This window comes from Triturus cristatus, chromosome 2_2 (assembly GCF_964204655.1).
Source record: "Triturus cristatus chromosome 2_2, aTriCri1.1, whole genome shotgun sequence".
Taxonomy (NCBI): domain Eukaryota; kingdom Metazoa; phylum Chordata; class Amphibia; order Caudata; family Salamandridae; genus Triturus; species Triturus cristatus.
This window is the reverse complement of record NC_140582.1, coordinates 83,717,019-83,731,875: the sequence shown is the minus strand read 5'-3', so window position 1 is coordinate 83,731,875 and position 14,857 is coordinate 83,717,019. Positions and strand designations below refer to the sequence as shown.

The following is a 14,857-nucleotide window of genomic DNA, read 5'->3' as shown; positions in this document are numbered from 1 at the left end:
ACTAAAGCTGATTGTGTGTGGCCATGTTTCTCTGCCAGACATCAAATAAAACCACTCCTTTAAGTAATTATATATGAATGTACCATACCACCTTACAGTACTTCTTTACACATCAGGTCACTACTATGCTACACTGAGAAGTGTTCTGGAGTTAACAGGCTAGCCTGAGGACATTATAAGCGCACTAATAATCAGAATAACTATAACTGTAATAATCATTTGATTTTTTTTTGTATAGTGCCTATTACCACATGTTGCTTTCCTTAAGACCCTCATTACCAATTATTGTTTAATTCAAATTGCAATAAATCTATTTAACAATCTCAAAAGGATGAAGCCCTAGTTGGCTTTACAGGGATTTGAACTATTGGCCTCCTGATTACTAATGTCAGCGACAGGAGTTCAACTACCAGATTTGATTGTGGCCACTTAGTGTTCCATGTGATTGCTCTGCCTCTCTTCAATCATACCAATTATGCTTTTTTCACCATACTTTTATCCTGATACGTCTACTAACCAGCGTTCTGCAAAATTATATTATATTTAATTTGTAGTGCAATGTTGGTTATTTATTTGCATCCATTTAAATAACACTGTGTGCCCACCTGTGAATATCTCCAGACATCAATGCCAGCGTTTTCCAGCTCCTGCGTACAATGTGAACTGATCATGGAATCAAAGTTCCTCAGAACCTATGCCAAATAAATCCATAATTATGTCAGTCAGGAGAAGAAGGTAATACTTTTTATGTGCATAAATATCACAGTAGGTAAAAGGTGCTAGACCGAAAGCATTTGAAAGTAAAGTCAGCCGTAGCTCATGCTGGGGGCGGGGGGGGGGGAGGATTTATACAGACGACGAGAGGGAAAATTAAGTAAATAATTAATTTCCCCCTCTATGTCGTCTGTCAAAATACACCCCCTACCCCTAACCCGGGCCCACCGCTCTTACCTGCACAAGCCACAGCCGAGAAAAGTTCACCACACATGCACTAACAAACCAGACACAGAATAACTCACCTAAGCTATTGCATGGTTCAATCATTTTAAGCCAAGGTGAATATTTTTTTTTCAAAATCTTGTGTACTGAGCACCCTTAAAAGTAGTTACACTGAAACACCATCTCCCAGTGTTTTATTTCTACCACTCTTTCAAAACTTAATAGTAACTAAAAGATTGTGACTACATAGGGCCACTATAATATACTTTTAGGTTAGTTTGTTTTTGGTTTGTAGCACTTCTGTCTTAATGGACGATATCGTCCACAGATGCTGCCACAATGAGATGTCATGATTTCTCCATTCCTGCAGACCCATTAACTTGCTGTTTGATCCACCCAGTTTATCCAATCAGGAACTGTGAATATTGGAGTTCCACGCTAGGGGGTCTCACTAAAGTCCATCTTTGAACTGGTTTGCTTAGGTGCTATTATTTCAAAGTTTGGAATGACCATTTATTCTTGTATTTTAATTGTGCCTCTCAATGTAAACATCCTGAAGATATGGGAGCATGAAGAAACTTGCCAATTGTGTGTTTCAAGTCCAAAAAGGTGTACTTTATTCTCAGGGTCTACTTTAATATGGGGCGACCTGATGGAACAAACAGAAAATCTACCTTATCCTGACGTATGAGCAATGCTGTCTTGGATCCCAGTGCTGAAAGGATGCCTGCAATCTCCACAGCAATGTAACCAGCCCCAACAATGACACTGCGCCTAAGGAGAACACATATGACAGGAAGGTCTTCAAAAGGAAGAGGAAATGGGAAAAACAGGAAAGGGATCTCACCAAGCACCATAGAATGAAGCAAACGTAGGTGTAAAAAAAAAAAAACAAGAGAATGACAGCACTGAACTTGTGCCCTTATTTTGGATTTCCAGGGCTCACAATTCGCATGGAGGCCATTTTGATGCTGATAGTTTTTGCTTTTCAAATAAACATTCCACAGCACATTCCACAGCACCACGTGCTTAGTTCTGACTAACGACCAAATGGAATAATGTATTTGGAATTGTGCTGATTTTCATTGTTCCTCCGAAAGCTTCAGGTATGCAAAATGTTCTATGTGTGCTACAAGAATGAAAAGAATTTGAAAGAAGAATTGGGAACAATAAAAAATATTTTGTCTTTCATCTTCCTGCCCAAAATCTTATGACCCCCCCGTTACAGTATATCTAGGTATCAGGGACAAAAAACACCATTGTAATTGCCTGGTGAACACACCAGGCAGAAAGAGCTTGCCTGCTGTTAGAAATGGGTGTCTCTAGTTGGCAAGGGCTTGCACCTTTGTCCAAATAGGGACCCTTCTTCCTAGTCAGGATAAGGGAGTTACACTCCTAAAACAACCCCATCTCACACCCTTGGTAGCTTGGCACGAGCAGTCAGGCTTATCTTAGTGGCAGTGTGTAAAGCATTTGCACATAACCTACAGTAATACAGTGTAAGCATTACAAAAAGGACACCACACCAGTTTAGAAAAATAGCCAATATTTTTATATACTTTAAGACAAGACCAAAAACGATAAAAAAATCCACAATACAGTACCTAAAAATCTACAGTTGTCAAAATAAGCGAATATGCTACTTACCAGTATGCATCTGTTCTTGGCATGTAGGGCTGCTGACATTCATATCTGTGCATAGATCGCCGCCTAGTGTTGGGTCCGGATGATTGCACATTGTTGTCCTGGAAGAGTCTTCGAAGTATCACGAGATAGGTGGCTCCTCCCCTGGACTACAGTGCGCATGGGCATCCTCAGATTGTTTTTCGCCATTGTGGCAGTGATGGAGTAGATACAGTAAGTGATGACCATGCTATACAGTAATTCTGAGTGCTGCAGCCGCTACAGGCGCCGGGGAGGAGGGTGGGCGATATGAATGTCAGCAGCCCTACATGCCAAGAACAGATGCATACTGGTAAGTAGCATATTCGGTTCGAGGCATGTGGGCTGCTGAATTCATATCTGTGCATAGATTATATAGCAGTCCCTCCATTAGCGGCGGCTGCCCGTGCCAGCTGCAGCAGTCTGAAAAAGGGTCTTGAGAACAGCCTGTCCTACAGCTGCCTGCTGTTTTGAATGTACATCTACACAGTAGTGTTTAGTAAACGTATGTATAGTGGACCATGTGGCTGCTCTACATATTTCCTCTAAAGGAATGTTCCCTAGGAAAGCCATGGACGCCCCTAACTTTCGTGTTGAGTGGGCTCTGGGAGGAATCGTTAAGGTGCGTTTAGCTTTTTCATAGCAAATTTGAATACATTTAACGATCCATCTGGCTTTCCCTGCTTTGGAAATGGCGCTGCCCTTGTGTTGTGGAGAAAAGGCAACGAACAGTTGTTTTGTTTTCCTAAAATCCTTTGTCCTGTCTATATAGTACATGAGGGCCCTCTTTACATCCAGTGTATGGAGCATTCTCTCTGCGACATTTTCTGGATTTGGAAAGAAAACAGGCAGTTCAATAGTCTGATTCATGTGGAACTGCGATATCACTTTAGGCATGAATGTGGGGTTGGTACGCAGTACAACCCTGTTTGCGTGAACCTGTATGAATGGCTCTTGAATGGTTAGTGCCTGGAGTTCACCAACTCTTCTCAACTAAGTGATTGCCACTAAGAAAGCTACTTTCCAGGTGAGGAATTGAATCTCACATGAATGTAGAGGTTCAAAAGGTGGGTCCATCAATCTGGTGAGGACCACATTCAGGTTCCACACCGGTGCCAGTGGGTGTGTAGGAGGAATCACTCTTTTGAGTCCCTCCAAGAAGGCTTTGATGGCAGGCACTCTGAATAAAGAGAGGTGCTGCCTGTTCTGAAGATAGGCTGCTATTGCGGTTAGATGTATACGGATGGAGCTGTATGCCAGATTGCATCGGTATAAGTGTAACAGGTAACATATGATGTTCTGAATGGATGCATCCAGCGGATTATTGTCATTGTTTTTACAGTAAATGACAAATCTTTTCCATTTAGCCGCATAGCAAGCTCTGGTCGTGGGTCTCCTGGCCTCCTTGATGATATTCATACATTCTGGAGGTAGGTTCTGGTAGCCAAACTCTAAGAGTTCAGGAGCCAGATCGCCAGGTTCAGCTGTTGCGGATCTGGGTGCTGAATTTCGCCATGGTTCTGTGTTAAAAGTTTGGGTGTTAGCCGCAGTCTTTGATGCGGCACCACGGAAAGTCCCAGCAACGTGGTGTACCATGGCTGGCGCGCCCACATTGGAGCAACCAGGATGAGTGTCAGTGAGTGTTGCTTTAGTTTGCGTGCCACTAGCGGTATTAATGGCGCTGGGGGAAAAGCGTACGCAAATCTGCCTGACCAGTTCATCCATATCACATTGCCCTGCAACTGTGGATGCGGGAACCTGGCGGCAAAGCTTTGGCATTTTGCGTTTTCCCTTGTGGCGAATAGGTCTATCTCTGGATGACCCCACTGCTGGAAGTACGGTTGGAGTACTGATGGATGTAGCTCCCACTCGTGCATTTGGTGGCTGTGTCTGCTGAGCAGATCCGCCATTTGGTTGTCCTTGCCCGGGAGGTGTTCTGCCATGAGGAACATGTTCCTCTGAATGGCCCACCTCCACATGCTCTGAGCCAGATGAGACAACTGTGGAGAGTGTGTTCCTCCCTGCGTCTGTATGTAGTACATGGCAGTCATGTTGTCCGTCCGGATCAACACGACTTTGTTGCACAAGTGTACTTTGAATGCCTTCATTGCCAGGAAGATTGCCATCAACTCCAGAAGGTTGATGTGCATCTTCTGTTGCTGTGTCGTCCATAGTCCCTGCACTGTGTAATTGAGTACATGAGCTCCCCATCCCTGGAGAGACGCGTCCGCCGTCAGTATTATTTGTGGAACAGGCTCTTGGAACGGTCGGCCCTTGCAAAGGTTTTGTGGATTCCACCAATGCAGAGAGTTGTATGCCCGACCGCTCACCAACACTAGGTCTTTCAACTGTCCTGGTGTCGGATTCCATTGACGTGCCAAGCACTCCTGAAGCGGGCGCATATGTAGTCTCGCGTGCGGGACTATGAAGATGCAGGAGGCCATCATGCCTATCAACTGCATGAACACTCGCGCTGGAAGGGAGTGTTGAAGTCTGAACGTTTTTTATCAGCAGTTGCATGCTGTTGATTCTCACTAAATTTGGCTGAGCTTTGGCAGTCAGAGTGTCTATGGTCGCGCCCAGGTACTGGCGTACATGGGCGGGTTGAAGATGTGACTTTGGATAATTTAGTGAGAAACCCAGACTGTGAAGGAGGTGAATGGTGTGGGATATGTGGCTGGCACACTGCTGGGCTGACTTTGCCTGAACTAGCCAGTCGTCCAGGTAAGGGAAGACGTGAATGTGCTGTCTCCTCAAGTGTGCAGCCACTGTCGCGAGGCACTTGGTAAAGACTCTGGGCGCTGTTGTTACCCCGAACGGGAGTACTTTGAACTAATAATGCTGATCCCGAAGAGTGAACCGGAGATATTTTTTGTGTGATGGGTGTATGGGTATGTGGAAATATGCATCCTTCATATCTAGTGTTGCTAGGAAGTCTCCCTGACTGAGTAACGGCAGAACCTGCTGGAGGGTGAGCATATGAAAATGCTCTGACAGAATGTATTGGTTGAGAGGTCTGAGGTCCAGTATAGGTCGGAGAGACCCGTCCTTTTTTGGGATTAAGAAGTACAGAGAGTACACCCCTGACCCTCGCTGTTCCAAAGGCACGAGCTCTATAGCTTCTTTCTGCAGCATACTTAGGACTTCTTGCTGCAATAATGTCAAGTGCTCTGCGGACATAGGACGGTGTCTTGGTGGTATGTTGGGTGGATTGGATGTTAATTCCAGACAATAACCGTACTGGACAATTTCTCTGACCCACTTGTCTGTGGTGATGGATCTCCAGACTGGCAGGAACTGTTGGAGTCTCCCCCCGACCGGTGTCAAGTGGGCAGGGGGCAGTGACAAGACGTCACTGTTTGCTATTGGCGGAGGACCTGGTGTTGTTGTGTCCACGTCCTCTGCCTTTGGTGCTGGATCCACGATATCCACCCCTATTGTTTTTATTATAGGTACTCTGGGTAAGTCCTTTACTGTACTGCTGCTGGGACCCCTGACCTCTAGCTGCTCCTCTATTCCCGGGGCGACGAAAGGAGCCACTCCGAAACTGCTGCGACTGTAGAGCCCCCATAGATTTCGCAGTTTGTGTCCTTTTTAATCTTTTCCAGAGTAGCGTCAACCTCGGGGCCAAATAAAAAGTCTGGGTTGACTGGTTGATTCAAGATATTATTTTGAATCTCAGGTTTGAAACCTGATATTCTCAGCCATGCGTGCCTCCTCAACATCACACTAGTGTTGATTGCCCTTGCTGCAGTGTCAGCCGCATCTAGTGCGCATTTGATGGACGCATTTGTAATGAGTTGCCCCTCTCTGATGAGGAGCTCCGCTCCATCTTTGTATTCATCTGGTAGGTGTTCTAGCAGTGTTTCTAGGGTATCGTAGTGTGACCTGTCGTATCGGGCCAGGAGTGCCTGAGTGTTGGCAATGCGCCAGATGTTTGCTGCTTGTGCTGCTATCCTTTTGCCTGATGTTTCTAGCACTTTGGACTCCTTGTCTGGAGGAGGAGCATCACCTGTAGTCTGCGAGTTAGCCCTCTTGCGAGCATTAGAAACTACCATGGAGTCCAACGGCAATTGACCCTTAATGTACAGTGGGTCTCCTGGGGCTGGTTTGTATTTCTTCTCTATTCTCGGGTTTAATACCCGTGCCCTGGTTGTCTCCTTAAATATGTCCTTACCATGTTTAATAACCCCCTTTAACATTGGTAGAGTCTTGACCGTTCTTTCTGATGTGGAGAACGTGTCCACCAAGAAATCCTCCTCCACAGAGTCAGATTGAAGTTCCACTCCGTGATTGGCAGCCGCCCTTTCAATGAGGGCGTTAAAAGCAGCAGCATCCTCAGTGGGAGATGTTTTGATATTATAAAGATGAGTGTCAGGAGCATTTTGTGGGTCTCCTGGGTCATTAGGGTCTCCCCATGCTTGATCTTGGTCTTGCTGTTGGTCATCAGGGTCAGTATCCACAGGATAAGTGGTCTCATCCCCAATATAGCCCTCTCCTGCATCCGGCTCCGAGTGAGTGGGAGAAAAGGATGGTGGTTCCTGATTATAGGTGTGGTAAGGTTCTACAAGCACTGGTGTCGAACCGGACGCCATTTTCCTCTTTAGTGGAATCTTGTATGAGTCCAAAGCCTTTTCTGGAACAATTCTCCGCTTGCGGAACAACAGCCTACCAGTGTCGGTGTCGATAAACTGGTCCTGTGAGTCTTCGACATCGGTCCTTTCCGTGGACACTGTTCTCGGTTGTTCGATACTCTTCCGAAGTTCGAACATCTTCGGTGCCCCTGGTGGTGGCAATCCAAACTTGATCGTGCCGGTGCCGAGTAAGCCTTACCGACCTTGTGCGGTTCGGGACCCGTGTTCGGTTCGAGAGTGGCCCGTTCCCTGATGCGCTTTAGGGACTCCGACACCTGTTGCAACGTGAATGCCGACGGTGCTTTGGAACCGATAGGCTCTTTGGAGACAGGCCTCGACGCTGTCTCCGGTTTCTTTCTAGCCTTCGGGTTGTCGATCCGAAGTTTGGGATCGACGCCCTGCTGATCCGATAGTTTGGCAGTCTCAGCACTCCTCGGTGTTGATGTAGTCGGATCGACCACCGTGACCTTGGTCGGTGGTGCCCCAACCTTCGGTGCCATAGGCCGTTGCGTCTTCTCGGGACCGAGGGCCTTCTTCTGTTTCTCGGTGCCGAAGTCCTTTTTCGGTTTCTCGGTACCGAAGTCCTTCTTTCTTTGGTCGGCTCCGACGTCCTTCGTCTGTGTCGACGGATTGGAGGGCTTCGAGGCCTTCGATCCGACCTGAACCAGTTGCACTTTCGGTTTCGATTTGACCGGCGCTGGTTTTGGTTTCGATTTCGATTAATCGACTCCAGTCTGTTTTGATATTTCCGGCTCTTTAGAAATGTTCGAAGCCGGGCCTTCAGGCGGGGCTGTAGAACGATCCGACCGATCCCTCGACCAGAGCCTTAGCAAGACTATCGCCCTCGGCCTCTGCATCGACAGGTAGGCCTAGCTCCTCGCCTGAGCTATCTTCCTCGGCCCCAAGGGCCTCATCGTCGTCTCCTACCTCGTCGACGACGTCTTCGTCCTCGAAGATCACCTCATCATCGTCGTCATATTGGGATTCATGCTCCGAAGCATGGCTCGAGTCTATCTCTTCGACGCTCTCGACGTCTTCATCCTCGGTGCTGACTTGAAGGGGGTCCTCGATTCCATCCTCGAACGTCGATCGATGTTCGGACCGAAACTCGGTCCGAGAAGGGTGAATAAGTCGAGAACAAGTATAAGAAAGTATCGATACCGAACGCAAACAATACCGACGATACCTAAAGGCTTTTGGCCTTATATAAAGTTTTCCTAACTTGAGCTAAGATAAGCACATCCAAACCCAATGGCGGAAAAAAACAATCTGAGGATGGAGAGGATGCCCATGCGCACTGTAGTCCAGGGGAGGAGCCACCTATCTCGTGATACTTCGAAGACTCTTCCAGGACAACAATGTGCAATCATCCGGACCCAACACTAGGCGGCGATCTATGCACAGATATGAATTCAGCAGCCCACATGCCTCGAACATTTAAAAACAGTTCCTTGATGTGGATAGCTCCATCCGGGGGTATCACGGCGTTGGGAGCAAACAAATCCAAACAGTTCTGGCTGACTGTGGAGTTGCGGGCCAGCTACGGTGTCGGGAAGACCCGAAAACAGTACCTTTTAGAAATGCAGGGCGCCAGCGATGTCTTCGTTGAGTTTCCGAAAACACGGCGTCCGCAGGCGTCGGTGTCGTTGCTGAAGCGCTGTCGTCGGCTGACGGACTGGAGTCGATGGCGCCGGCAGGCCAAGGCTGTGGTGCGGGATGAGGGCGGTGCGTCATGTAACTTTACGAGCGGTGCCCTCGAACAACGGTGCAAGCAGCAGCGTCGATTTCAGCGTGGAGCAGGGTCGTCGGGGATACCAAGGCGTCATCACGAGGCCATGAGGAGTTCGGTGCCCACAGGTCGCGGTGCGATCAGCGGCTCTGTGGCGGCGGCGGGGAGACCAAGGTTGCGTTGCAGCGGTGCCGTCAGGACAATGAGTCGGCAGCAGTGTCGTAGATGTCGGCGAGTTGCTTTTCCTCTGTTGCAGCACAAAACACACAGTCCCCAGTGCTGCGGGCAGAAGAGCTTGAAGTCTTTGATGTTCCTGAGACTTCTTGAACAGGAGGCAAGCTCTACCTCAAGCCCTTGGAGAAACTCACAAAGTAGATTGCAGAAAGTTCAGTCCAGTACTTTCAGTGCCCAAGACAGAAGCAGCCACTGCAGGCCAACACAGCAAAGCACACAGCAAAGTGGTAGGTCCTCCTCACAGCTTCTCCTTGGCAGTCTTCTTGATCCAAAAGAGTTCTAAAGTTCAGGGGTCTGAGCCCCAATATTTATATCCCCAAATCCTTTGATCTCTTAGGCAGAGAGTGTCTGTGCCCAGCCAGAACCAGTTCTTCCTTCTCTGGTGTGATTTCCTGGCAGGAGGTGGAGACAGCATTGTCAGAGGCAGACCAGGACCTTTGAGGTGCAAGGAAATCTCCTCCCCCTTCCCCCATTACAGCCCAGGTCTATTCAGCCCTTTCCTGACCCTACCTAGACTATCTGGAACCACTCCTGCTCCCCAGCCTTCTGTCATCCAAAACCCAGACAGGCAATCCACATTCCAACAGAGGCACATGGGATGACTGAGCAAGAAAATACCTACTTTCTAAAAGTGGTATTTTCAAACACAGAATGTAAAAATCACCTTCACTAAAAGATGCATCTTTAGATTTTGAGTTCAGGAATACTAAACTTTATTTTTCCACCTAGTTCCCAGGGCCAGTTATGTTTATAAGATGTTATAAACAAACTTCCCATTCTGTCCTATGGGGAACAGGTAGCCTTGCAATAGTGAACAGGCATTAGCATAACCAATAGGTCTCGCTTTTGGGACCTTATAAGTACTTAGTTATGCAGCACAATATCCTTGGTGCAACAAGATTAACTGTTGCATGGTTAAACACTTCTAAGGTCCCGAAGGCGAGACCTATTGGCTATGCCAATGCTTGTTACGGCTTGCCCTCCGACCAGTAAGCGCTGCCATCAGCTTAGTTAAAACAAGCTCGAACTTGAGTGAGTACAAAAGTGTCCCAGAAATCACCGGGAGCCCATAAATATTTCACAAACAAAACCCTGAAAAACAAAGAAGCCGACACAGTGGGGTTGCTGTGTAGGACACGCTTTATTTTGAAGCGAAAAAAATAAAATAAAGGCAAGGGTTTTTGTTCCAATTGCTTTTTGGCTTCAAATGTATTTTTCATTTCCCTCCGTACATCAAGAGACCGCCCCCTTAGGAGGCCAGCCCCGCCATGAGCCCTCAAAATACAAGAACCCAATAAATATACATGGCCTTTTCTGCAGAGCTCGACACTTTACGAGGCGGATTTATCGCACCACGAGGTGCGGCTTTACTGCGAGCGTGTGCGCCTGTAATGGGGTAAAGGCACCCAGGGACAGGAACAGCATGTCCACACGGCCGGTTCGCACCTGGTTGTGCCTTCCCGCTGGAGGAGACATTGTGTATTCAGGGAAAGGGTGAGGAGCGCGAGTGTGTTAAAATAACGGAGGCATGAATTCACTGAAAGAGAAGCTACTAGTACGTATATCGGAGATGGCATCACAGACACGATGGTACAATGGTACAAGGATCGTGTGTGTATGCATACCTACGTTCCTCTACTGCTAATGCCCCCCCACCCCGCCCCAAGCATCACATATAGGCCCCTATAGCAGGATGTGTGTGCGTGTCCTGGAAGGGGGCGAAGGGAAAGGCACTAAAAGGATGAGGGACGTGGCATGGAGAGATGAAAATAGGGGAAGGAAATGGAGGGAGAGATGGAAGCAGGGGGTGAGAGCCAGAAGGATGGGAAGAAGTAAGAGCAGAGAGAATTGGCTTGGAGGAAAGAAGGGAGGAGAGAATAATTTATAAAGGGTGCACGGAAGTAAGGAAAGAGGGGAGAGAGAGAGAGAGGGAAGCGAGTCAAGTAATTTTAGGTTGGAGTAAATTGATGGGGGAAATGATGTAAAAACGAACGAAGATAGGAATATAAGAAGGAAAGAATAAAGAACAGGCAAATAAGAAAGAGAGCGAGCTAGACAGTCAGGACTGTAGGGAAGTATGCTATATTTATATAGCGCGAATCCAGCCGAACGGCAGCGGAGCGCTATGCAGGGTCAAAGCCACAGTCACTGTGTGATGGGTGGGGGAGGGAGGGCGGGCTGTTTTTTTTGACTTTTCCTCCATCACGAAACAGTAAAAAAAAGGCCGATATACATAAAACATTCAGTCGAAGGAATCCGGGAACGGGGGGAAAGGGGGAAGTGTAGAAGGGAGGACGGGGAAAGCAAGGGTGGAAGAAATAAAATTAAATGGAATCGGGATACATAAAAAAACAAAATCTGTTTCCTTGGCTGAAAGTGACGCGGCCGCGAAAGTGAAAGAAAACAAGCTTGTGAAAACGCGGCGTCAAAAGTGAAAGCAGGCTGGCAAGTGGTGTGCGATGTGCGCGCACCATGACGAGAGAGGAAAGCCAGATGGCGCCTCTGCTCGTCATTGTGCACGTAACCGCACGCTCTATGCCACCCGGTCGGACTTTTGAAAGCCCACTCACTCAATGTCTTGCCAGAGCAGCGCATGAGCGGACTCAGGCGAGACCTAAAAACGAAATGGGCTGTAATTCACTATCAGGACATGCCACACACACCAGGGCATGTCCTACCTTTCACATACACTGCACCCTGCCCACAGGGGTACCTTAGGCCTACCTTAGGGGTGGTCAACATGTAGAGAAGGGAAGGCTTAGGGTGCACTTGCCAATTCGATATAGCAGTTACAAACTGTGCGCAGACTCTTCAATGGAAGGTCTGAGTTGCCTTTTTAGGGCTACTCACGTGGGTGGCACAATCGGTGCTGCAGGCCCACTAGTAGCATTTGATTTACAGGCCTGGCACACGCAGTGCACTTTCCTAGGGACTAACAAGTAAATCAAATATCCAATGATGGAAACACCAATCCATAACACAATTTACCATAGGAGCACTTGCACTTTACCACTGATCAGCAGTGAGAAAAGTGTGCAGAAACATTACGCCAGCAAAGACAGTAAAAACCGGGAGGGCAGAAAGCTAAAACTCAGGGGAAACACGCCAAAAGATGCCAAGTCTAACACATGTCCCCTCCAGCTGAAAGTAGGGAGAACTACCCAACCTCCTGGGAGATCTCTTCACTAAGGCGGAAGAACATGGGCAGACCATCTGCATTGGCGTGTTCTGTGCCAGGACGGTGTTCCACCGTAAAGTCCATTCCCTGTAGGGAGATTGACCACCTCAGCAGTTTTGGCTTCTCACCCCTCATTTGCATTAACCACCGGAAGGTCCTGTGGTCTGTCTGAACCCGGAAGTGAGTCCCAGACAGATAGGGCCTCAGCTTCTTCAGTGTCCAGACCACAGCGAAAGCTTCCCTTTCTATGGCACTCCACCTCTGTTCCATGGGGAGTAGTCTCCTGCTAAGGAAGACTACAGGCTGGTCTAGGCCCTCTTCGTTCAGCTGCGAGAGCACCGTTCCAATCCCATGCTCTGAAGCGTCAGTCTTCACGACAAATTCCTTGGAGAAGTCGGGTGCCTTGAGCACGGGTGCCGTGCACATGGCGGCCTTCAGGGCATCAAATGTCTTCTGGAAGGACTCAGTCCAGATCACCTTCTTGGGCTGCTTCCTGGAAGTTAGCTCGGTTAAGGGGGCAATGAGTGTGCCATAACCCTTAACGAATCTCCGGTAGTACCCGGTGAGTCCTAAGAAGGCCCTCACCTCTGTCTGGGTCTTGGGGGGCTCCCATGCCAGAATGATGTCAATCTTGGGTTGTAGGGGCGCCACCTGGCCGCTTCCTACCTGGTGTCCCAAGTACACTACAGAACCCTGCCCAATCTGGCACTAATCTGGACTTGATCGTGAGTCCTGCCCTCTGCAGCACCTTCAACACTTCACTGAGGTGCTTGAAGTGTTCTTCCCAGCTGGAACTGAACACTGCAATGTCATCCAGGTAGGCAGCACGGAAATCCTCCAGCCCAGCCAACACCTGGTTGACCAACCTCTGAAAGGTGGCAGGGGCATTCTTCAACCCAAAGGGCATCACCCGGAACTGGTAATGTCCTTCTGGGGTTGAAAATGCTGACCTCTCCTTGGCCCCATCGGTTAAGGCAACCTGTCAGTACCCAGACGTTAAATCAAACGTGCTGAAGAACTTGGCAGCTCCCAACCAATCAATGAGCTCATCAGCTCTGGGGATGGGGTCTGCGTCAGTCCTGGTGACGGCATTGAGCCCACACGGTAGTCCACACAAAACCGCAGTTCTGGAGTGGCACCGGGTGCAGCAGCCTTTGGGACCAAGACCACAGGGCTGGCCCAAGGACTGCTGGAAGGCTCGACCATCCCCCAACGCCAATATCTTAGAGACCTCCTCTTTGATGCTGGCCTGGACCCGGTCAGTCAACCTGTAAATCTTGTGCTTCACAGGCGGGCTGTCACCGGTGTCCACGTCATGGGTACACCAGTGAGTAACACTGGAGGTCAGGGATGACAGTTCCCAGCCTTCCTTCACCAAACTTAGAGGTCCTCTCACAGGGTGACCATACAGGAGCTCAAAGGGACTGAACCCAAGAAACTTCTGTGGTACCTCCCTGTATGCAAAGAGAAGGCACAGCAAGAGGACATCCCACTTATGCCTCATGGGTTCCGTTAGACCCTTAATCATGCCCTTCAAGGTCTGGTTGAATCTCTCTACCAGACCGTTACCTTGTGGGTGGTAAGGAGTGGTGAACTTGTAAGTCACACCACACCCCTTCCACAGGGATGTCGCATACTTCGATATGAAGTTGGTCCCCCTGTCAGAAACCACCTCTCTGGGGAACCCCACTCGGGAAAAGATCCCCATTAACGCCCGGCCCACCACTGGCGCCGTACTTGTCCTGAGAGGGATTGCCTCTGGGTACCGGATGGCATGGTCCACCAACACCAGGATGTACCTGTTGCCCATGGCAGTCTTGGGATCCAGTGGCCCCACAATGTCCATCCCTACCCTTTCAAAGGGTGTTCCAACAACTGGAAACAGTTGGAGAGGAGCTTTGACCTTCCTCCTGCTCTTACCACTTGCCTGGCAAGTTTGGCTGGACCGGCAATGTCCATCTGACTGCCTTCGCATTTGGGGCCAGAAGAAGTGGGTGACAAGTCTGTCAAAGGTCTTGTCCTGCCCCAAATGTCCTGCCAAAGGCACGTCATGAGCCAGACCCAGTAGGAAGGTCCTGAACTGCTGGGGTACCACCAGCAAATGGGCTGACCCAGGCTCAGTGACCTTAGGCTCACTATACAGGAGATCATTCTCCCAGTAGATCCAAGGTGATCCGGACTGATCACCAGCTACCTGGTCTGCAGCCTGCCCCCGCAGACCCTCTAGGGAAGGGCACTCTTTCTGCTCCTTGCAGAATTCCTCCCTGGTGGGACCCCCTTCTTGCTGCCAATGATTCAGCTCACCTGTAGGCACCGGGGCGTCCCCCTCAAGGTCCGCCTCCTTCCGGTCCGTGGGAACTTCAGGGGCTGGTTTCCCGCGCCCCTTGCCCTTTCTCCTGACAGGGACTTGGGCCCCTGTTTCAGGCTCCAAGTCCTCTTGACCACTCTCTCTGGCCGCCATTGACCGAGTGGACACGCATG

At 49.0% G+C, this 14,857-nt stretch overlaps 1 protein-coding gene across 1 annotated transcript in view; it reads right to left on the bottom strand.

Annotated features, from left to right (window-relative positions):
* Positions 1-14,857, bottom strand: part of GSR (glutathione-disulfide reductase) — a 145,726-nt gene that overhangs the window by 41,239 nt on the left and 89,630 nt on the right. The window contains exons 7-8 of the mRNA XM_085641083.1: positions 1,614-1,713; positions 606-692 (exon numbers count right to left, since the gene is read on the bottom strand). Coding sequence (XP_085497209.1) covers positions 606-692; positions 1,614-1,713 — 187 coding nt within the window. The remainder of the gene's footprint in view (positions 1-605; positions 693-1,613; positions 1,714-14,857) is intronic.